We start from the raw sequence: 25,198 nt of genomic DNA on the forward strand, positions 1-25,198 counted from the left end.
CTGAGGGTGGTCCCCATCGTGAAAGACTTGAGTTCACTGCACAATAACACGGTGCCCTGTCTTTCCCGATGCCCTCAGGGGTCTGCTCTACTTACCCTGCCTTTACAGGGCGTAGAGAGACTCGGCGAGCGATTTCCCGAGGGACGCTCGCCCCCTCCGAGGAGGGTTGTGGAGTGCCCAGACCAGCTGTTCCCTGCCAGTGTGTTACAGGGCGCTGTGTCTGTCACTCGGGATGTTCATCCAGAGGCCAGCCTCGAGAGGCTGGTTCCCTTAGTAGAGTTCCTGGTGGAATGGAAAATTCTCCCCAATGTTTCTCAATGGGTCCTGAATACTATAGAGAACGGGTATGCTATCCTGACGGGCTGAACGTCGGGACTCTGAGGGTGGTCCCCATCGTGAAAGACCTGAGTTCACTGCACAAAAACACGGTGCCCTGTCTTTTCCGATGCCCTCAGGGGTCTGCTCTACTAACCCTGCCTTCACAGGGCGTAGAATGACTCGGCGAGCGATTTCCCGAGGGACGCTCGCCCCCTCCGAGGAGGGTTGTGGAGTGCCCAGACCAGCTGTTCCCTGCCAGTACGTTACAGGGCGCTGTGTCTGTCACTCGGGATGTTCAAATCAGATCCGAGGACTGGTTTGTCACGATAGATCTAAAGGACGCTTACTTCCATGTATATATCCTCCCTCAACACAGGAAGTTCCTGAGGTTCACTTTCGGGGGCGAAGCGTACCAATATCGGGTTCTTCCGTTCGGCCTAGCACTGTCACCCCGAACATTCATGAAGTGTATGGATGCTGCTATAGCCCCGCTGAGGTTACAGGGCATCCACATTCTGAACTATATAGACGATTGCTTGATTCTAGCTCAATCGGAACAACAGGCGGTTCGGCACCGAGATGTCGTTCTTGCTCATATCAAGTGACTGGGGCTGAGGCTCAACGCCAAGAAGAGTGTTCTTTCTCCATTACAGAGAACCACTTTTCTAGGTGTAGTGTGGGATTCAATGACGATGCAGGCACGATTGTCACCTGCTCGTATTGCTTTGATTCTCGCCGCAGTAGATCAGGTCAGCTAGGCCAGTCATCCACTGTAAAACAGTTCCAGAGACTGTTAGGTCTCATGGCAGCTGCGTCCAACGTGATACCTTTTGGCCTCTTGCACATGAGACCGTTACAGTGGTGGCTCAGAACCAAGGGATTCTCCCCGAGGGGAAATCCGCTTCGCATGATCATGAGTTCGCGACGGTGTCATCGCGCCCTGATCATGTGGAAAGGTCCTTGGTTTCTGTCCCAAGGCCCTGTGTTAGGAGCTCCTTGTCGCCGCGTTATGCTAACGACAGATGCTTCTCTCACGGGTTGGGGGGGCGATCATGGATGGTCGCCCGGCTCAGGGTCTGTGGGAGGACCATCATCGTCTGTGGCACATAAACTGCCTAGAGATGTTGGCGGTGTTTCAGGCTCTGAAACACTTCCTCCCAGACCTAAGGGGCCACCATGTTCTTGTCCGGACAGACAACACATCGGTGGTTTCTTATATCAACCATCAGGGGGGTCTGCGTTCTCGCCCGCTTTACAAACTGGCACGTCAGATCCTTCTATGGTCCCAGGGGAAAATTCTTTCTTTGAGAGCTATTTATCTCCCGGGGTATTTAAATCAGGGGGCAGACATCCTGTCAAGACAGGGGCCGAGGCCCGGGGAATGGAGTCTTCACCCCGAGATGGTGGAACTCCTATGGAAACATTTCGGTCGTGCCGAGGTAGACCTATTTGCTTCTCGAGAAACATCACACTGCCCGCTGTGTTCTCTCTCAGCCATCCAGCCCCGCTGGGGTTGGATGCGATGGTACATCCGTGGCCGAGGTCACGTCTGTACGCTTTTCCCCCGATCGCTCTGCTCCCGGGAGTTCTGGAGACGGGAGTTCTGCCGGGACGGGCTCAGTCTCCTGCTAATAGCCCCGTTCTGGCCGGCCCGAGTATGGTTTGCGGACCTAGTGTCTCTCCTCGACGGCTCTCCCCTGGAGATACCGATCAGGAGAGATCTGCTCTCTCAGGCGAGCGGGTCGATCCTAAAAAATCACCCCCGCCCAGAGCTATGGAGGCTGTGGGCTTGGCCTCTGAGGGGGCCCAGCTCATAGATTCTGGTCTCTCGGCTGAGGTCGTTGAGACCATCCTCCAATCCAGAGCTCCCTCCACGAGGAAGTTATATGCCGCGAGGTGGAAACTTTTCACCTCTTGGTGTGGAGAGCGCCAGCAGGACCCAGTTAACTGCCCGGTCGGTACAGTGCTGGGTTTCCTGCAGGACCGTCTCTCCACAGGGTTATCCCACTCCACACTGAAGGTGTATGTGGCGGCCTTAGCTGCTTACCACACCCCTTCAAGTGGAGGTTCCCTCGGGAAACACCCACTTATGTCTCGCTTCCTTCGTGGCACCTTGAGGCTGAGGCCTGCAGTTCGCACGAAGGTACCAGCTTGGGATCTGGCCATCATCTTAGAAGGTCTCTCCCTTGCTCCTTTAGAGCCCATCGAGGAAGTTTCGGATAAGTTTCTTACTCTAAAGACTATCCTTCTTCTCGCTATCTCATCTCTAAAAAGAATTGGAGATATTCAAGCACTTTCGGTGGCTCCCTCGTGCCTGGAATTTGCTCCTGGTATGGTTAAGGCTTTTCTCTTTCCGAGACCAGGTTATGTTCCTAAGGTTCCAACTGTTTCTGTTAGACCTATAGTTCTGCAGGTTTTCTGTCCTCCGCCTTTTCTGACGTCAGACCAGGAGAAACTTAATTTGCTGTGCCCAGTTTGGGCTTTAGATGCTTACGTCCACAGAGCTGCCCTGTGGAGGAGATCGGAACAACTGTTCGTCTTTTTGGGTCACCTAAGAAAGGGTGTCCTGCATCTAGGCAAAGGATGAGCAAGTGGGTGGTCGAGGCCATCTCACTTGCTTATGGTTCGGCCCATCAGCCTTCACCTTTGGCTGTAAGGGCTCATTCCACCCGGAGTATGGCTGCTTCTACAGCTCTTCTTTCAGGAGCTTCTCTTCAGGACGTTTGTGATGCGGCAGGCTGGTCCTCACCGCACACTTTCGTCAGATTTTATTCCCTTGACCTTAGCTCCACTCCAGGGGCTCAGGTTCTCTCGTCGGTTTGTGTCTCCTGATGACACACGACGGGGATTTGGTCGTATGGGGATGTGGGTATTGCGTTCCCACTGCGATTACACGCAGCGGTAGTCCCTGAAGGGGAACGTCCCGGGTTACGTATGTAACCCTAGTTCCCCGAAGGGACGGACGCTGCGTGTCCTGCCATACTCTCGGCATCCCCTTGGGTCGCTGCTTCAGTAACTTTTAAGCTGGCGTGTTGTGTGCTCAGGGGATACTTATAGCTTCCTGGTCGATGACGTCACTCGCCGTACGCTCATTCTCTCCATTGACTGATTTCATTCATGCTTCAGACGCGTCACGCTGAGGGCGTTCCCACTGCGATTACACGCAGCGTCCGTCCCTTCGGGGAACTAGGGTTACATACGTAACCCGGGACGTTCACTGTACTAAAATGGCCCCCACAGTCACCAGGTCTCAACCCAATAGAGCATCTTTGGGATGTGGTGGAACGGGAGCTTCGTGCCCTGGATGTGCATACCACAAATCTCCATCAACTGCAAGATGCTATCCTATCAATATGGGCCAACATTTCTAAAGAATGCTTTCAGCACCTTGTTGAATCAATGCCGTAGAATTAAGGCAGTTCTGAAGGTGAAAGGGGGTCAAACACAGTATTAGTATGGTGTTCCTAATGATCCTTTAGGTGAGTGTATAAGGAAAGCATAATTGTGTTAGCAGTGGACCACTATATATCACTACTATATATCATATTCACAACTGGCACCGCTCACAACATCACTCCATTCTCGAGTCAAGCATGTTTAACCTTTGAATCATTTGCCTCTCAATTTGATGCCTTTTACTTAACATAATACTGTCATTGCATAGAAACATTGTGGCCTTGAGGTGATTAAGTTTATTTTTTTTGTAAATAATTAGTCATTTGTTAGTTAGAAATTTTTCAATCACCCTCCCATTACTGGATGACAGCATTTTACTCTCTCATTATAGATCCTCAATTTCATGACTGATGCAATTTGTTTATGCAACTATTTGTATTACCACTTATTTATATGAGATAATTATTTAAAGGGACAATGTGTCCTTTTTTATCTATTTTATTATTTAAAATCAATATTTTTATTCATAAATATGTCCTCAATGGTGTACAAATACCTCTGCCAATTATCTGACTTATCCTCGTAAACGAAGAATTTATTATCTTTATATACATGGGACGGGTAGGTCCACGGAGGCTTCCATGTAGTTCTGCCATCTTGAAAAACTATAATAGCAGAGAGGGACAAAAAGTACTAGGCCACCGCGTTTCCACAACGCGTTTTCGTTCAGAGCCAGCGTGACGTAACTAAAAGCAGCAGAAACGGAGGAGCAGAGCAGTAAGAGGCGCTTGTCACTGCCCCGGCAAGTTTAAAAGGCTGCATTGCAAATCCTCGTCGCCAGAAAAGTCCAAAATAGAGCGTAAAAGGAAACGTGACCGGAGATTACAAAAAACACGAGTTAATGTCGGGATAGCTTTTTCCAGGTGGATAGGGCTAATGCAGGAGAAAGATTTCAAAAGAGACGCTGAAGTTGCCTGCTTTCTTCTCAACAGGTAAGTCAATGTTACAGTCTTAATTACAAGCTTTTTTTCATTGTTTGGTTGTGTACTTTATTTTATAGACAGATGAACATTTATAGTTAAAAGTTGATGATGATATCTAACAATGCACATACTTCAGAAAATATAACGAATAAAGAAGGCATAACTACTTATTACAATAGTTCATGTTTTTCACAGTCACTAATTATACTGTAACATTCGTTTGTTCGTTGTGTCAAGTTGCTGTTTGTTTGAAATAACAAACCTGTTCACCCGAAGGAACACTCGACGAAGTGCTATTAGAAGACATCCTGTCATAGCTTTTTGGTACATAATGGCTACTGTAGATGCAACGCGCATTTGAAAAAGCGAGGCGCTGGAGAGCACAATTCGTTTGAATGCAAAATACATTTTCACCGCTAGATGGGAGAAATTCCTACACATTGTCCCTTTAAATCATGTACAACAAGTTTGCTGTTATTGTTGCAGCCATTGTATGTAACCTTCCATATTGTCATATAACACATCTGTTTTCATCTGTCATGGAACAGCACAAGATGATGCACTTGCTTTAGCTGAACTCGAGCAGAAGCAGGAGGAAGTAATCTACAAACTCCAACAAGAGCAGGTGACTTTTGAGGTCGTTTTAAATTTTAAAAATATAATATTTTTGTTTAGCAAAGATGCATTAAATTGATCAAATATGACAGTAAAGACGTCTACGTTGTTACAAAAATGCTTTTCTTTTGAACTTTCTATTCATTAAAGAATCCCGAAAAAGAAAGTTTCCACAAACATATAAACAGCACATTGCTATCAATGTTGAAAACAGTTAAAGGCAGGGTATTTGATCCAGATTTTTTTTTGTTCTGCTGGTTAAAAGTCTCTTCACATCCTGATAGCAATCACTAAGTTACGTGGTCTAAATGTTTAGATTAGAATTGTTCGATTATTATTTAATGCTATATGCTATGAGACATGAGGTAGTTTAACGCTGTCTCTCGTCTCGTGCCGCTTTGTGAACTCTGCTGTGTGCTTTGGAGACGCTCTGAAGGGAGGGTGGGATCTCATGTTTACAAGGCTAGCTTGCTATTGCTAGCTGCTCCAAAAAATGCCTACCCTACCTTTAAAGCTGCTGTAGATACATTTTGTAAAAAAAATATTTTTTACATATTTGTTCAAATTGCCATTATGTCCTGACAGTAGAATATGAGACAGATAATCTGTGAAAAAATCAAGCTCCTCTGGCTCCTCCCAGTGGTCCTATTGCCATTTGCAGAAATACACCACTCCTGGTCAGAAACAACCAATCAGAGCCAGGAGGAATGTCTTAGCAGTGTCAATCACGCTCGTGTACGCGCTGATCACATCCCTCTCTTGCACAGCGCGTACCGCCGTTCAAACTCAAGATTGGCGGTGTGCCGCAGCTGTGCTAATAGCGGAGAAACAACCTAAAGTGCCAATTTTTCGAGTGGCACCTGCTCATAAAACAAAAGACGGGTAAAAGGAAAAAGACCGATGACGATAAACAAGCGAAGAAGAAAGAATTAGACAGAGCCCATTGACTCGGTGTCAAAACTCTAGCCGCATAACATGTAGATAAAATGTCACGCACTGTGCAAAGCAACAATTGAAACCTGCTAATTCACTGGCTTGTCATGTTGCTGAAATAATGTTGTGGCGAGCAGGACGAGGCCAAGGGACGTGAGAGCGGCGCGAGGCCGGTGGCGTGAGTGATAATGAACGACACCTGTGAGACGCACCGGTTTTGCATCTCTCAGGAGGAGCGGAAGCATAAAGGAGGAGCGACGACAGTAAAGATCGAGAGAGGAACAGGCCTGGTTTTACTTTGTGATTTTATGTTCAGTTTTGTGTGCCAGCAGTAGTCGTCCGTGAGGGGCTGCTGGTTTATACTTTCATTTTGTATTTGTTTATTTATTATTAAACTTGTTGAACGTTCGCCGGTTCCCGCCTCCTTCTTCCCATAACTGAACCCCGTTACAAATGTGCTAGCAAACCTTATCTAGCCTACATATCGCTAGAATAATTACTTACATACTGTTACGTTAATTACCGTTATATTATCTTACTAGCTATTTATAACTTATAGAAAGGGTGCAACGTTATAAAGTTACATTACATGTATTGCAAAATACGTAATGATTTGAGGACCAAGTTTGTAGTGAAAATATGGGCAGGCCTTAGTAAATGTAAAGCATATTGTTGATGTTTCGTCCCTACTTGTGAATGTGCCATAACTGTTTATCCGCCGTCATCGGTGGCCCTGCTTACTAGCCTGCGCGTTCACGGCAGGCTCCGCTGTGGGGGAGGAGCTGTAGAGGGAGGGCTGTAGCGCAGCAGAGAGCAAGGGGGTGGGACCTGTAAGTTGTGCTTGTTCAAATTTTCAGGCTAAGTCAACGTTTTCTCAAAACTCCCAACTGCAGCTTTAAGTGTCTTTTAAACACCAAATCCCTATATTAGAATGATTTCTGATAGATCATGTGACACTGAAGACTTGAGAAACAAATCAGCTTTGCCATCACATGAATAAATTACATTTTACAACATAATAAAATAGACTACACATATTTTGAATTGTAATAATATTTCACATTATTACCAATAAATGCAACATTGGTGAGCATACAATTTCTTTCCAAAACAAAAAGTATTATTTAAAAACATTTTATTTATTACATGCAGAGATCTGTAAGGAACTTAGCTATAGGAAATATTAATTATCAATAATAACTTGTTATGATTAATTATTAATATTTGGGTCAGTTAATTGGATTAACTTGACATGGCTAAATTAATATTACAATCAATTAATCAGTTCGTCCAACGAACTCTTTTGATTATTAATTTATTCTAAGAAAAGGGTATCTTCAATGGCCACAGAAGAATAATTATTTCTTAGCATGTACAGCGCTTTGAGCATGTAGCAAGATCAAGATCGTAAAAGAGACTTTGTTTGCAAGCAGTGAATCAGAACCAAATACATAAAGTGCACAAGTTTTATTAACTAAATCATAAACATGAATAAACTAAACAAACATACATAAATATATAAATACAGGAAAAAGGAGTGAGAGATGGAATGATGTAACGATGGAGAAGATCCATCTAACTATGAGAAGAACCAACAGCATTTCATTTTCACATTTCATTGAATTGAATACTTGCATTTGTAGTGGGAACAATTCTTGAAGTTGTGGAAAATTGAAGTCGTTGAGGGTTCCGGCAGTGGCAAGTGGCAGTTGTTTGAAAGTTATATTTCTCCATTAGCACATTTGGTCAAGGCCTGGGGCCCTGGGCCCTGTTGAGGCCACGCCGAGCACCCCGGAGAAGTGAGGAAGTCAGAAGAGTGGGTGATTGGAGTCGTTGTTGGTTGGAGTCCTGGTTCCAAACTCCTGAGATTGTCCTTGGTTCTTTGTGAGAGAGTCTTCTCTCTCCTGCATGACTGCATATCTGGTTGGATCAAGGCCTGCTGAGCCCTGGGCCCACGTGGAGGGGGGAGGGGGTTCCCCAGTATCACCAGAAACAGTGTTGCGGCTGGATGAAAAACTAAGAGAGGGAGGTCACATGTGGACTGTGGTCACATGTGGACTTTAAGGCCTGAGAACGATCCACTAAATGAAATTTAGAGAGTGTAGTGCTCTATCCATCTTTTAAGCTTCTCCATCTGATCATCCATAGTAGATCCGTTTTTCTTCTTTAGCACACCACAGGTTTGAGATGTGGGTCCTGTTGCACATTTCCTTGAGATTTCCAGAGTCTCTTGCGGTTTCTATTCTAGAGCAGAGAGAATTCCAGTATACCTGAACACACTTCCGGACAGTTGCCTGGGCAGTTGATCTGGCTGCGCGATAGTTTTCCTGAGCTTGACGAGTGGGTCTGGACTTCAAACGAACTAGTGCTTCCCTCTTTTCCTCTAACACAGGTTGGATTGTGTCAATGGATGATTTGTACCAGTCTGGATCTTGACGTTTTCTTTTCCCGAAATTCTTAACCGCCGCGTCATGTACAGTATTTCTCAGCAAGTCCCAGTGTGAGTCAGGGGCAGATTCTTTGTCTATGGACTTCAGGCCTTCCTCGAGTTTCTTACAGTTCTCCTCTTTGAGAGCAGGTATGCGTGTTTTTGTTACGTCAAGTTTCTTCGAATGCTTAACCTGGCAATAGTAGGGCCTTGGCTGCAGCTGCATTGTAGGCACAACTAGACTGTGGTCTGTGTCACAGTCTGCGCTGTGATAGGTGCGTGTGTTGAGCACCTCCCTCCTCTGCTTCTGTTTTACTATGATAAAGTCCAGCTGATGCCATGACTTGGATCTTGGGTGATACCATGTCATTTTACGATGTCTCTTCGCTGGAAAGATGGTATTTGTGATACACAGATTATTTCTACAGCAGAGCTTAAAATAAACGTTGACCATTTTCCATACGACCAACACCAAACTTCCCGATACAGTCAGGCCAGGCTTGATGGTCGTCTCCAACTCGAGCATTCAAGTCTCCTAAGAGCACAACACGTTCAGAGTCGGACGAGGGGTCCAAAGCACTCTCAAAGTCGTAATAGAAGTGATCCTTGACAGTAGGGTCAGCAGCCAGCGTCGAAGCATAAGCAGAGATTATTTTGATTTGTCGTGTATTGAGCTTCATGACTGAAATTCTGTCACTAACAGCAACTGGTGTCTGTATGCTGTTAACTATGGTATTGTTGACAGCAAAACCTGTGCCATAGAGACGTGGTTCATCAGCAGGCTTTCCAAACCAGAAGAAAGTGAAATTCCTTGATATTACCTGCACCCGCGAGTTGGGTTTCCTGCAGGGCAGCAATGTGCACGTTGCTCCTGGAAAGTTCAGTGTCAATGACAGCTGTTTTCCTAGTGCATGTTGTCTCAGGGTCAGGGTCGTTGTCAGTAGGTATTCCGGTCATCATCATCATTCGGACATTCCAGGTAGAACATAGGAGTTTTGTTGTTTGAGGTGATTGTTTCAAACTAATCATACCACCTCGTCTGATAGTTCGTTGGTGAGTGGAGCACCTTATTGGCCGGGGGCTGCCCAGCTTCAGCGGGCCGTAGCTTCCATGAGGTTTGGGAACCCCTCCCACTCTTGAACAAGGTCCCTGGTGCCTGAGTGTTCTCACCATCATTCAGACTTAAAACCGGTAACTACCTCGTTCTGGGTATTGTTTTCTGTAAGAGTGAGTTACAGGTGCAGGTTTCCTCTGCGCGTGTCGACGATTCAAGTTGGTCACTGTGAATTTGCTGCCAGGACTTTAAAGCTACCCTGAGTGGTCCTATCAATTGTCAGGGGCTTCTCTCGCCCAGAGCTCACGTAAACAGAGAAAAGGCACAGCCAGTGCGTCTGCGAGAGTGTCCGGGGGCAGGGAATGCCAAAAGTAGAAAGCGGTGCTCAGTACAATTGCCTTGATGGGATCCCAGCTCCATTTTGGTGTAAGGCCGTTGACTCCGAAGAGTTCATCCGCCCTTGAAAGCAAGTCTTGCTTTTAATCTTGCCAGGGTGTACACCCACCCTCCTCATTCCCTATACAGGGCAATGGGGGTTCCGGATTAGTCGCCGGAAAGCTCGACCATGAAACAGATAGTACTGGGTTACATGGTACCAGTAGCAGACCTGACCTGACCACTGGAGAAACATATGCAGATCAGGCCAGCAGCAGAGACGGTCGCTTCTCCACCATCAGAGAGACATTCTTGAAATCAAGCAGTCAGCTTTTCACTTCAGACAATTGCTGCAAATGCAGACACTGCCAAAGAAATACAGAAACACCAAGAGGGAGAACACTGCCAATACTATGGTATTCAACGAATCAGAAATCTACTCTTTTTCTTCAGTGATACTGTGGTTAATAAAGTCAGTGAAACAGCATTCGCAAGCCATTTACATTTGAAATTTGAGGGATTTACAAACGCAGCAGGTGTAACAGAATTCCAGACTTAGAGACAGAGATTAGATCAACAAGACTACAAATGGCTATCCCCTCAAATAGTGCAGGTATAGTATAGGTTTTTTTTTTCGTACACAGCCAAAGAGTACCTGTGAGGTGTGTGCTCTTATCCTATTGCACATTGGAGATCTGGTGGTAAACAGGTGTGGGTGATGGCCGAGTGATGAACAGGAGGGATGCTGGGAAATGTAGGTTTTGACTAGATGACATGACTGTTGAAGATGGACAGATGTAGAGCTTACAGGATATTCAGAAATATTTCAATGATCAGACGGTAAACCGGCTCCTTAAACCACCTGAAAATGTATTCTCTGACCCCTCAACGGACCTCTGCAACAAGTTTTTAAACTTCTTTCTTGCAAAAATTCAAGGAATACATCACCATTTGCTTAATATTCCTAGCACTCCAGCTCATAGCCTGACCTACATAACTGCCCTGCAGGGCTCTGCTTCAACCATCTCTCTCTCAAACTTCACCTTGACCTCAGAGAACCAGATCAATGAACTTGTCAGCAAATCTCAAACATCTACTTCACAATTAGACCCTATCCCTACCAGTCTTCTTAAAGCATGCCTGCCTTCCATCTCACCATTACTCACTACATTAGTAAATTCCTCCCTCTCCACAGGCATTGTACCGTCCACCCTTGAGACTGCTGCTGTCACTCCGGTTCTCAAAAAGCCTAATGCGGATCCTGATGACTTCAACAGCTACCGTCCCATCTCCAATCTTCCTTTTGTATCCAAGATACTGGAACGGGTCGTGGCACATCAACTACATCACCATCTCATCTACAATGATCTGTATGAACATTTCCAGTCTGGTTTCCGTGCTAAACATAGCACGGAAACAGCATTGGTAAAAATCACCAATGACCTACTCTGTGCTGCTGACTCTGGTCTATTGTCCATCCTGATTTTACTTGACTTGAGCGCGGCTTTCGACACCATCTCTCATCCCCTCCTCATTGAACGTCTGGCCAGCATTGGTATCATGGGGGATGCACTCTCCTGGTTCTGTTCATACCTCACGGATCGTCAGCAGTTCGTACAACTCAAACACTATAAATCGGCCTGTGCGCCTGTGCCTCAGGGTGTCCCCCAGGGGTCAGTGTTGGGTCCACTCCTTTTCATTATATATCTGCTACCCCTGGGGATGATCATGAGACACCACAAAATTAATTTCCATTGCTATGCTGACGACACCCAGCTTTATATTTCAACTAAACCTTCATCTCCCCTTCCACCCACCTCACTCAGCAACTGTCTTCAAGACATTCAAATTTGGATGAACACAAACTTTTTAAAACTCAATGCCAATAAGACAGAAGTCCTGCTTATCGGCTCCAAATCTACCCTCTCAAAACAGCAAGATCTTAATTTAACCATAGATGAGACCATCGTCCCTCTGTCAACCCAAACCAAAAGCCTTGGTGTCATTCTGGACAGTTCACTCTCATTTAAATCTCAGATCAAATCACTTACCCGGGCCTCCTTCTTTCATCTCCGAAATATTTCCAGGCTTAGACCCTCATTGACACAAGCCAGCACTGAAATCTTAATTCATGCCCTTGTCACATCTCGTCTGGATTATTGCAACTCCCTTTTCATCGGTCTCACCTCTAAGCTGATAAATAGACTTCAACTCATTCAGAATTCTGCCGCTCGAATCCTCACTGGTCTCAGACCATCTGATCATATCACACCTATCCTAATCACTCTACACTGGCTCCCTGTGCACTACCGTATTGATTTTAAAACCCTTGTCATCACCTACAAAGCACTCCATAACCTTGCACCCAGTTATATTTATGACCTCCTATCAGGATATGTTCCTACACGCTCCCTTCGCTCTTCCTCAACTGGACTACTTGTCACTCCCAAATTCCGTCTCTCCACCATGGGGGCCAGGGCCTTCAGTTGCGCTGCTCCAAGACTTTGGAATGCCCTCCCCTCCTACATTCGACAGGCAGACACAGTTAATTCATTTAAAAAATTGTTAAAGACCTATCTCTTTAAGAAAGCTTTTAATCTTTAATGCATTTTAGTTCTACTTTACCATAGTTACCCTTCTGACACTCTTTTATAGTGCTTTCTTCTGGCGTTCTTAGCATTTTGCTGATTTGTCTTATTTGTAACATGTATTAGCCTACTATGAATTTAAATGTATTTTAATGGTTTTCCCTTTTGTACAAACATGTAAGATGTCCTTGGGTATTTAGAAAGGCGTCGGCCAAATAAAATGTATTATTATTATTATTATTATTATGGATTGAATTTATTGTAAAAAGTGAGCATTCCAGGCCAGAATGGAACTATGTAAGGATTAAATATGACAGGTGGTTGGAGGGAAGGGGATGGAAAAACAGGAGGGATTGCTGACATCAAATGGAAAGAAATGTTTTTTTTTTTTTTTTTAGTATTATTTCCTTGCACCAATTAAATGTTCATGGTAAAAAAACGAAATTGTCAATTTTGATTTCATGTTGACCTTGACAAAGTCTACAAATGCAACAGTTCCCAGTGCTGTTACAGCAATAATGTGATGGATTAAACAGGAGTGCAAAACCATTTTACCCATATTGCTCAGATCCTACATTTAGAGGTACTGATTTTTATGCTGATGTTTTGCAGGAGGAAGAGAGTGTTATGCAGCCTGGGATTAAGCCAGATGCTAGAAGCACATATAAAGCACCCAGAGAGGAAGGGAGGCAAGTGTGATCACTATTATTCCATCATTTATTATCATAAATCTACACAAAGAAGCAGTGGGATTTTAGTTCCATATACAGTAAGCAGAGGCATGCAATACCAACACATTTATGTAGGGTACCAGCTCAAGAGGAAATGCTGCAGTGCACCACTTACTGTCTAGCAAATCCTGCATGACACAGCAGAGGAGGAGACATGGCAGAAGTGTGTGCATATCATAAGCTTGTTATCTACAGCATTTACTGTGTCTGTCTTGGTTACATGCACCACTCAGAGTAATTACCCTTGAAGAGAGAGAGATGGAAGGAAGTCGCAGAGATCGAGTGGAGACAGACTGAGCGAGAGATTGAGGAGGGGGAGGCTGGATGGGTGGAGAGAGTTATTGGATGAGAGAGAGAGAGAGAGAGAGAGAGAGAGAGAGAGAGAGAGAGAGAGAGAGAGAGAGAGAGAGAGAGAGAGAGAGAGAGAGAGGCAAGCAGGAGGAAGTTAAAGAGAATAAAAAGAGGGCATAGCTGCAGACTAGAGATGCAGGATGACTGTTCTCGGGGCCCGGGGCTCGACTGCAACTACGAGTAGACACGATATTTGGGGAGTGGCAGAAACGTCTCTCGGGGGACCTGAAGGAGGACAGGCTACTGTTCCTCTGGCTGCTTGCTCGCGACTGAGCCCCTTTGTGATGTCAGTATGTCAGTCATGAACAGGTCAGGGTAGGTGGATGGCATTTGTCTCTCTTTCTGATTCTCACTCTTTCACTTTCCTTCTGTTTGCATGAGTAGGCATTAGTTGTGTGTAAGATATATAACATGGACTTAAAGCAGTAGTACTTATTTAAGTACATTATTTACTTTTTCCAAGCAATTACAATGAAAAGAGACTAAGTCTTCTGATTGATGCTTGAAATCTGCAGACCATGCTTAATTTAATTGCACAAAATTGCAAAAAAAATATGAAATTAGATATCATTATATTTTGGAAGACATATGTTTTCTTTCACATGGGATAAAGAAGAATGTGTTATTAAAATTAGAAGTATTTAGAAGTTAGAAGTATATAGAAGTTATTAGAGTAAAACTTATTAAACGTGCACTAAAGTTGTTATTTAAAAAATAAATTAAAAATGATTGAAAAAAATTGGTGTAGAAACAATTTTCACTCAGAAATTTCAGCAAATTTCACAATTAAATACAAAGAAATGGCAAGTAACACACAATTAAACATGACATTTTGAAGTAGAAATAGTATTTTCTTGGAAAACCAACTCCAGTAAGCTTTGTTTTATTTACAGTGTATCATGAACTAACAACGAACAATAACTTTTAGCATTTATTAATCTAGGTTCACATTTATTTTTACATATACTAATACATGTTTAATATTTAAAGTTGTATAAATTAACATTAATCTAGATTAATAAATTATTAAAAATTGTTCATTGTTCAATATTGTTAGTTCATAATATCTATTGTAAAATTATAGCAAACTATTAAATGATGAGGCCTTAGATTTGAGACAAAATGTGAGTGCAGACTTGTTTGTTTTCCTTCAGCTTGTTGAATAAGGCAGGTTTGAGGAGGCTGTTGTCATCAGATGAAGTGTGGACTTTAGGAAAGAAGAGGAACCAAGTGGAATTTGTCCCAGCCGAGCAGGATATTCTGCAAGTTGCAGAATCAAACAATCCTCCTGCCAGTCCCTCTCACAGGTACAGCCGACAGAACCAGGCCCCTCTTCACCTTATCAGTCCTGAAAGAATTGCCAAGACGGAAGGTGGAAGCACTTCATGTCTGCTTGAATCCGTGAAGGCTTTGAAATCAGGATCTGAAGGCAATGGTGGGTAGGGTTCTGTGTTTTTCGGACTTTGAAGCTTTCATGAGCACATAGTGACTGTGATGGCCACTCCTAGAAGGGAACATTTAATCATCAGGCTTTGTCTTCATTTCAGGCAGTCAAACAAAGCAGTCAGACTTCATACAGTTTGATTTTACCATTTCACAGTCTATCTCATTTATATCCCTTTCTGTTGTTATTGAGTGGACTGCAGTTCTGTTGTGTGCTGATTTACAGTATGTTTAGTTTCTGCTGACTCATACTGTTAGCAGAATTACTCGATACCCATTCAGATTTACTGTGGCTTTTATAGCATATGACTGCATTTAAACCATGCAAAAATGGAAAACAGTTATACTGTCAAAAAAGTGCCAGAAAATCAGAACCAATTCTAATGGGATCAAGGAGGAATTCTTTTAGAATAAAATAAGTGGCTGGTTGCATAAAATGTTAGTCATCACATTTTTCCTTTCTCCTTTAAGACAATTCATAACTTTAAGTCAGTTACATAAAAACATAGATTGCCCTTATTTAATACCAAATAGAAAGATTGACTGCCCCTTAACTAACTGCTAGTGGGTCATACTAGATCTTAAGACACTGTCTTAACATAATGGCTATGTTTATCTGATTACATGAACTAAAATTCTCAGAAAAATTTAAGCCCTCGTTGGTTACTGTTGCTAACTCAACTTTACAGAACATCCCATAGGAACTAGAAAAAGATTTTGAATCAGAGATTTTATAATGCTATTCACAGTCAAATGCAAAGAGAAAAGCCTAATTTAAAAGTAAAAACTTTAGCGTAAGTGAACTGCAGTGTTCCTAATTTTTCTACAACACTTTTTACATTTTTTTTTTCCTCAATTTGCTTTGGTACTGTGAACACTTTAGTTACTAATGACACAATAGCCTGAAAGGCTGCATCTGAAATTGCATACTTCACTAATATATTAGGCGAAAAACAGTATGTGACAAAAGAAGCATGTCCGAATTCACAGTACTCATAAAAGAGTAGGCAAAGAGTACCCGGATGACTTAGTTCTTCCGGCAAGATTCTGAAGTGTGCATATGATGGACACTTTACTATCCCATGAAGCCACGGGTGAGGATTTGTGAATGGCAGTGAAGCGACACAACTGATGCTGGTAGGTCACGATAATGACAACATGATATTACTTCCAGACTACATTCATACTACACACATTCATACTATAGAACATACCTTTTTAGCAGTCGTGAAGTAATTCAAAACAATTACCTACTCAAGAGAATATGCGATTTTGGATGCAGCCTTATTATGGCACTGCTGGTAATCCAGCCTGCTTTGCGGCTGGGCTCAACTCAGAACGAATTTAATTGCTAGGACTATGTGAAACGTTTTTAGCGGGGTATTTATAGTTGATTGAAGGTTTACATTTTGCAGAACTAGCATGTGTTGCCATTGTTGAGATCAATATCTCCAGACTTATTTAAAGATTTGAAAAAAAAAAAACACCTAATATTCATTAGATAAATTTATGGAAAATCATTTGAATTATAACCATTTATAGTTGCTTTCAGAACAAGACACGCAGAAGAAGGCACAAGGGTTTTATGAGGACACCTGCACACCCAAGAGAGAAAGACCACAACATCCAGCTGCAGTGCCAATGAAGCCAGTATTGAAAATTCAGCATTTCACACTCAACCGTGAGCCCCGTCTAGACAAAAAAGATTATTTCCAATTGGAGAAGAGCCATCTTAAGCCCAGTGAGCAAGAGGACATAAAGATGACAAGCATGGTCCGTGGCAGTGCAACACCAGATACCACAGCACTAAATGTACAGAACAATCAGAGACTGCACAGTGTGCTGGTGTTTAACAATAATGACACTATATGCAACCAGGATGCAGGGGGCCAAAGGAAGTCATCTCTTTCATACTCCAAAACTAATAAAACCAATGCAGACCATGAGCTTCCTGAACAAAAAACACAGGCGTGTACAAATGAGACTGTCACAGACAATCCACTTATTGAAAACTTGATTCTGGAAGCAGCAAGTGCGGAAATAAGAAAGGCTGAGGATAGTCCATCTTGTGATGTCAGTCTGTCTGAGATAGATGAAAAGTCAGAGGCAATTTCATTTCATAGTGAAGCACTCGCTTGGTCTGAGGAAGAGAGGGACTGTCTCGATGAGGAGAAGACTGAGGCAGCCCAAGCAAGTAGTTGCTCTTTGTTTTTTTCAGAAAAGTACACTATGGTACCAGAAGATTCTCAGCTTTATGTGAACAATAAACAGGAAGGACGCTGTACACTGCCACATTACGAAAGACAAATGACTGTAGAGTCTACCTTGTCAGAAATTATCTCTCCTGTAGATGAGGTTTTGTCTTACGGAAGTGCAGAACTTCTTTCGTCTGCTAGAGGAGCCACATCAGATCTTGACAGCTATGGTTGTCCTCCTCCCCTTCCTGCCTTTGAGATTATTACATGGACCAGTGAGGAGGAACTTCCAGCTCCTCCTGATTCTGTTGAAGATCTCTCCATTAACAGCGAAAACTTCCCTCCTCTCCCTGTGGACCTTTCTCTGAAAAGAAGAGAGTCTCTAAGTCTAGGCTCTAACAGTCTGAGGGAAAACGAGGTAAACGATGATAGTAATGGAGCTCTATGTGAGGATGCTGAGGAAAATGACTGTTCGGAATGCAATAGCTCACTTCCTGAAGATGTGAGAAATGAAATCTCAGATCCATTGTCCTACTTCCAGATTGGAGACAGAGTTATTGTATGTAACTCCAGACCAGGTGTGCTGAAATATAAAGGCCTCACAGCATTTGCGAATGGTTTTTGGGCTGGTGTGGCTTTGGACAACCCGAATGGAAACCACAATGGAACTTTTAGAGGTGTGAAGTACTTTAGCTGTGACAAAAGTCACGGTGTCCTGGTCAGAGCTGAGGACATTGCCCATATACACAGAGAACATAGTAGTGATGTAGAGACTGGGATGGATGAAGATCCCTTCTCAGATGAGGAACCGCTAAGCGCAAAGAGAGATAAACAACAGATAGCCGCATCATGGGAAGATAGACAAAGAGGACATACTTATAGTCAGTGTCCTCCTAGAGATGAAACCATACTTACAATCACCACATGCACACAACTAAAAGAATCTCAGGAAGACACGTCTGATGGCGCGAAAAATCTTTCGCATCCCTCTGAAATGCCCTCACCAAGAGTAAGTAACACCAAGAATTTAAAGGGACAGTTTACTCAAAAATAAAAATTTACTCACCCTCATGTCATCCCAAACCCATTTGAATTTCTCTCGGTTACACTTTATTTTAATGTGTCCCTTTTACAGTGTAATTATACATTTAAGTACTGAGTAATATTAATTAAGTCCATGTATTTACTGTATGATTAGGATGGGATAAGGGGTTGGTTTAGGGTTAGTTGCATGTAATTATGGCTAATTTAAAGTTATTACTACAGTAAATACATGTAATGTGTAACAAAGGACACATTAAAATAAAGTGTTACCTTTCTTTCTTCTGTGGAACACAAGAGAAGATGTTTAGATGATAGTTTGTGCTTCTCTTTTATATACAGTAAAAAGCATGTACACTATTGTTCAAAAATTTGTGGTCAGTAAGATTTTTTTTTTAAGTTCATACTTTTAATTCAGAAAGGGTGGATTTAATTGATCCCAAGTGACAGTAAAGACATTTATAATTACAATTTATATTTCAAATAAATGCTGTTATTTTGAATTTTCGATAAAAAGAAATTTATCACTGTTTCCACAAAAAAATATTAAGAACAACTCTTTTCAACATTGATAATAATAAGAAACTTTTCTTGAGCATAGTGCACTATGGGCCAGATTTACTGACAGCTTGCACCAGTGCAAACCCTCTTTTGGCGTTAAAAAACTACTGTCGGGATTTACTAAAGACACACAGTAAAAAATTAGCGCTGAAAAGGCATGCATATAATTATTTTTGCGGCTGACCTTATTGCATATGCATTTGTAGGAGTTTCCCTTTCAGATGCAACATTTATGGGAGGAGAGTATTTAAATGAATCATGCAAGGTGAATTACTAAGGTTTGCGCTCGTCAATTTACTGGTGTTTGCGCCATTATTTACCGCCCAAAAAAGCATGTCTTAAACCAGACGCTAACTGGTAGATTGCGTTGGTCATTATGAAAATGATCTGGCAGCGTCTGTTCTTTAATTTGCGCGTCGTCAGTAGATCAGGAGCAGAACTTTCCACTCCCATCTGCGCTTTTTTTGGAAATGCGCTCTCATGCTAATTTGCCCTGTTTAGTAAATATTAAGCGTAGTGTCAGTTCTGGCAGGTCATTAGCCTGGTTAAAACCAGACCATTCTCAGTTGTAACTGAGTTAGGGTCTGGCAAAGCTTCATAGACAAATCATTTCCAAAGGGGCGTCACCAACGGACGTAGCTCAAATGCCTCTTGGAGCAATTGGATAGACCTAAAACCAATCAGAGCAATGAAGATGACGTATGCAGAGCGACGTTCGCCTGTTATAGAACAACTTAGTTTGAATAAATGAGCAGACACTGATCAGCTACTTGCTCTACGAGTATTTAAAATTAACAGCAAGACAACTGGAAGTGAATGTGCTTTCCATTAAATAAATCACACACAGTAAACAAAACCTTAACAAAAAAAACTTTGCAATTTAGACGCGCAAACTGGGTGCCGGTGGTGTGAGACGAACGGCTCGGGCAGATTCGATTCGGCTTGAAGTCGTTCATCCTCGGATGTGGCGCCGCGCTCGCTGTTACAAAATACCCGTGCACACAGGCAAGCGAAATGGGGTCTTGCCGGTCTTGCGGACCGAGCGCGTGATTTTTGCCCCGCGCACCTTCGCGCTCGTGCGGACGCGTCGAGTATAAACAAGGCTTTACAGCGCGTGTCAGCGCGCGCTCTGATCGGTAAAGGGGCACAGACCTCTCCCGAAACAGTAGCAGCCTCCGATCGCACCACTAACTCCGCCTCCGTTTCCCTCGTAAGCTGATATTAGTATTTAAACATTCTCTATGATAAATGTTTGTGAAAAAAAATATTTTAATAACATGGTTTTGGCGGTTATAGAGTTCTAATGACGGTGTTCAACTATAACCGTCACACATAGTTCCACAGCGGCATCCATCTTTGTAAATGTAAAAAATCTGCTTTACCGTCGCTGTGCTGTCGTCATCGTGTAAAGCCCGCCCCAACGTTTCTGATTGGTGCCGCGATTTCGACGGATTGGAAATGGACTTCAATGAGCTTTTTGCCAGACCTTTGTTTTTTACCAAATTTGCCGGAAGTGGTCTGGGTTTTCCCAGGCTAGCAGGTCAGTCAAGCTCGCATCAGCTGACACTCAGCTGATCCACATCTATCTATAGGAATACGATGCCTATCAGTCACTGTATACATATGTAAGCTCCTTCAGTATTATCAGCAGCTATCGCGTTTCTCAGGTGCTAATTACCCTCCTTCATCCCCAGCTCCTCCTCTCGTCAGTCAGTATGGCATTCTGATTCCCCTTGAATCAGAATAAATTCTCGAATGATGTTGTACTTTAAAATCTTGAATTAATGATATCTGCAATACATTCATGTTGGTTCTGTTCTGTTTACCCTAAGGGGGGTTATTGCTGCTCCCCCTGCTCTTATCCATGCTAGGTTGCATGGATGCGCAAGGAGTTCTTGCCAGAACCATACTGCCAATTTTAAATGTATGCAATTGCCAATCGTATTTGACGATAGTGGTCCTGACAGAACTGGCCCTAAAGTATATGAAGCCCTATTGTCTCTTATTTTTGGGACTTTTTTTGTCTTTTTTTGTTGTTGTTGTTGTTGTTGTTGTTGTTGTTGAGTAATTCCAGTCTATTTTTGTTAACATGTTTACAGTCTAATTTTTTTTTGTTCCATTCAACTATTCCAGTTTACTATACACTGTATGGGTAGAATGATGATAAACTACACTTGAAATGTCTGTTGCTCACACAAAGCTTAGTGCAACTTTAGAGTCTTCAGAAAACATGTATCTATCACTGAACACCTGTATTTTGCAGCCTGACTTTGAGCTCCAACATAATGCGCAAAACAGGCATCATGTGGATGCTAAACTGACAGAAAAGCTGGATAAAGATGCTCAGGATACCAGAAAGAGACAAATAATTAAATCATTGCGTGACAGTCAATCTACAGATGCTGTAAGTTGCCAAAACAGCCTTGAAATGTTTTAACAAAGGATAAAATATCTGTATATGCATGAAATTTGGATGAAAAAAAAAAATCCTACTATTTCTGAACTTCTCACTCTTTGATATTCAGGACATCAGAAAAGGTGAGGATGGTTATTTTATGCCATGTGTCTTGGAGCAGTGGCATCAGGCCCAACCCAACACGCCATCAAAGATAAAGGTGTCGCCCCATGAAGACAGTATCGTGTACAGATTAGTAGATGCTGCAGTGGAAATTCTGTGCAGCCACGCAAATGAAGACGCTCTTGACCTTTGTGAAACACCAAGCTATCTATTAAATGACAGTCGCAAACATTATCGAAAGGTTAGTCTATATATGTATAACAAACAACTATACAAATGCTAAATGAATGAGAGAAGCAACTCTCATCTAAACTTTATTCATTTTACACTGTAGGTGATCTTTCAGTTGACATCTGATGTACTGCATAAGATTTTGGGTGATCTGTTAAGGACAAAACCTGCCCAGAATATAGATGATCAATCTGCAATATCAACTCTTCAATCAAGTAAAATTTCAGTCACATTTTTAAAGGTAAAAGGATTTGCAATCAGCTGTATGAACTACTCAATAATATTCCAGAGGAGTTATTTAGAAGGTACTTCTAAGCATAGATATGTATACATCGATGCCACATTCGACCACTCCAGACACGTTGACGCGTCCGCCATCTTGGAACGGTCAACACTTCAGATGCTGTTGTCACTTACAGTAAAAATCAATGAGTTTTCCAAGATGCCAAAACATTTCACAGCCTCTCGAGTGTTCACGGACCGGCTTTGACCATTCCAATATGGCGGACGACTTACGTATAGCAGTCCATAGAAACAGCTGTTAATGAGGAATCTATGTATATATATATATCTCTGCTTTTAAGCACAGTATTTTTGAACATTTGCATTGTGTTAATTGTGTTATTTACAGGCTGCAGTGAGAAAGGAGATACAGAAAATTCTGAATTTAGAGCGAAATGAACAACAGATGACAGAGATGCTCCAAAAACTGTGCAAATACTGGTATGCCAAGAGAGACAGAGTGGACTTTATACTGGTGTGTGTAAAGGCACTCCTATAGTAATATGCTTGCTTATGAAATTAGTGTTGATTTGAATTACAACTGAAAATGCCTTTTTTTTATTATCTACTTCTAGATTCAAGAACTTCATAATGAGGAGAGAACTTGGCTAGACTACAGAGATGACCAGTACACTGTGAAAATGCATCTGACTGAAGAGATTTTCAGCCTTCTTTTGGATGACACAATATTAGCCCTAAATCATATGCACATTTCAACCTAAAAGAAGTTTTTTTAAACTTGATGGGATTTTCATATTCTGCATCTTTGATATGTTCAATTCTCATTACCGAAATTCAAAAGAAATAATGATAAATTATTTAAATTGTAAAGTATATACATCATATTATTATTGGTTGTACTGTCTTTCATATCTCCTGATTTAAGTAAAAATATAATGTATCATAGTCATTTGTTTACACTAATGAATTACAAATAATACTTCTACAGTATTAGAGTAAAGATAATCTAATGCAAATCAATCACTATGATGAATAATGGGAATTACAAAAAAAATAGGTATGTGTGCACTCTTATGTTCCTTCCTTTGTTTAGCTCCTGTTGCCTTTGTTCCCATTGCTAGTTGCGCTGTGTCCCAATTCGCCTACTTATACTATGCCCTAAAAGTATGTACTGTTTTTGTGAAGAAAAAGTACATATTTTTGAGTGTGTAACAGAATAGTAGGCAAGCTTTGGGACAAACTACTTCGCAATAAATTCGTCTTTAAGGGACAGCTCTGTCGCTTAGTTAAGTGCATCCTGTCACCGTTTACACTGCCCAGTCAATCATATCATATTGTCACAGTTAAAATTCCACATTCAATTTAATTTAATTTCCTACCGTTTCTGAGAGAATAGAAGCATGTTGATCTGCCAGGTGTGGGTCTTTTCAAAGTCCTTTTCAAGGAAAGTGTGCTCACTCAGTGGCCATATTTGCAACAAGACAGCTATTTTAGGCATCCAAGATCTATTTAAATGGGGGAATCCTGAAATCTCCAAAAATGCTTGCCGAACTCACAATTAAATAACATTTCAAATCAGCAACAAAATCTGCCATGAACTGTCCCATAGATGTTGTTTCTTATGCTCAAATAGAGTTAAAAATACTTATTTTTCAGACGAGCCAATGCGCATGTAAGCTCGAGTCTCAGGTTTCTATGGGAACAGGAGCTTCTAATGGCAGCTGCAGTGACGCAATGACTGCCAATACGCCATTGGCTCTTTTACTTGGAAGGCGGGACAAATTGCAGGTTCTCCCATTCATAAGTAAGGCCCTGTCCCAAATGACACCCTAAACACTCACGGTCTTCCTACGAGTCCGCACTTTCGTAACGTAATGCCACTTTGACTGTCGGGAGCTCGCTTCCGAGCAGGCTCGGCAAAAGTGTGCATCGAGGGCGCATATCGACTGCAAAGGGGGTGTTTGTGAGCACCTTTCTGAAACCTAAAATTCAAATGGGACACCCTACGGCAGGGTTCCTCAATTAATTTTTACCAAGGGCCAAATTCTGCCGACAATACAGACCCAAGGGCCACCAACCACAATGTTATGACCTCAATGTTTGCTCTGCTATTTTTGTTGTTGTTGTTGTTTTGTTAAAAGAGTCACAAATCACAATATAATTATTCTGATTTTATTTATTTTTATGTATTATTTTCTTTTTCACATGAGTCTGTTTTATTCAAGCAATTTTGAGCATTTTTGTATTCAGATACAGAAAACTTAAGAACTTTGCATGGTGGATATTAAAAACAAATTAACAAACAACAACCCTGGATCTCCATGTCTGCATGGGAGTCGACTGATCCTGCTCATCACCACACTGGATCTCTTCTCATCAATTTCCATAATAGCAGTTTAAATTATTAGACCTATCAGCTTTAATATTTTATTGTTCTTACTTGGATCAAACTAAAAGTATTAACTGGCATGTACTGACCATTCAATGAGAGAAGTGACAGCGAGAGGCTGAAGCAATACCTCTGATGTTAGGGCTATATTCTGTTGTAGCAATTCTGAGACACTGATCAATATGCACACTGGACAGTCTGTTTCTATCCTGGTTCTTGATGATGGTCATTATAGAAAACGATGACTCACAGATGTAAGTGGATGGGAACATTGAAAGAAGGAACATTGCTATAATTATGCTGTTCTTGAATTTAGCTTGAGAAACCACTTTTGTCCAAAAGTCGCTCACACTAGCCTCCTTGTGTTGCTCTCTGATCAAATCAGACTTTGACATTTCCAAAATCTCCAGCTGCAAAGATGCTTTATCTAAGGATGAAACCAGGCGTTTGGCCTCAGCAGTCCATTGTCCATCTGCTGGGACTGAAAATGGCTGTCTTAGGAAGAGAAGGAGTTCACTTGACAGGTTAAAGCTCTGAAATCGCTCTTTGAAATTCTCTGCCAGTCTCATCACGAAGTCGCACATTAACGGGTCCTCTGGCACCTGGTGTTTCTCGCAATGCTGTTGTAAATACGGAAAGTGCAGCTTTCTTTCTTGAAGATCCCGCTCAAAAAGGGTCAGCTTTAAACGAAAAGCTTCAACCGCTTCGCACATGTCAGCAATAGTGTGGTTCTTGCCTTGCAATTGCAAATTAAGCTGATTTAGGTGAGACATGATATCGCACAAAAAATGCACGAATTGACAGC

General features: G+C 42.3%; 1 protein-coding gene across 1 annotated transcript; it reads left to right on the forward strand.

Annotated features, from left to right (window-relative positions):
- Positions 1–13,826: 13,826 nt before the first annotated feature.
- LOC130071653 (centrosome-associated protein 350) lies at positions 13,827–22,840 on the forward strand. The gene is made up of 7 exons (XM_056236518.1): positions 13,827–14,087; positions 14,927–15,207; positions 16,768–18,419; positions 21,538–21,771; positions 21,865–22,002; positions 22,393–22,518; positions 22,619–22,840. Exons 1-7 carry the CDS (start codon positions 14,065–14,067, stop codon positions 22,763–22,765), a joined length of 2,601 nt encoding a protein of 866 aa, XP_056092493.1. The 5' UTR covers positions 13,827–14,064; the 3' UTR covers positions 22,766–22,840.
- Positions 22,841–25,198: the final 2,358 nt, after the last annotated feature.

This window comes from Rhinichthys klamathensis, unplaced genomic scaffold (genome assembly GCF_029890125.1).
Source record: "Rhinichthys klamathensis goyatoka isolate OS25496 unplaced genomic scaffold, OSU_Roscu_1.1 h1tg000019l_1, whole genome shotgun sequence".
Lineage (NCBI taxonomy): Eukaryota > Metazoa > Chordata > Actinopteri > Cypriniformes > Leuciscidae > Rhinichthys > Rhinichthys klamathensis.

Coding starts and splice junctions, on each gene's coding strand:
- LOC130071653 (XM_056236518.1), top strand. CDS start 14,065: ATGTCAGTCATGAACAGGTCAGG. Junction 15,208..16,767: donor ATCAGGATCTGAAGGCAATG/GTGGGTAGGGTT, acceptor AGTTGCTTTCAG/AACAAGACACGCAGAAGAAG. Junction 21,772..21,864: donor GTCGCAAACATTATCGAAAG/GTTAGTCTATAT, acceptor TTTACACTGTAG/GTGATCTTTCAGTTGACATC.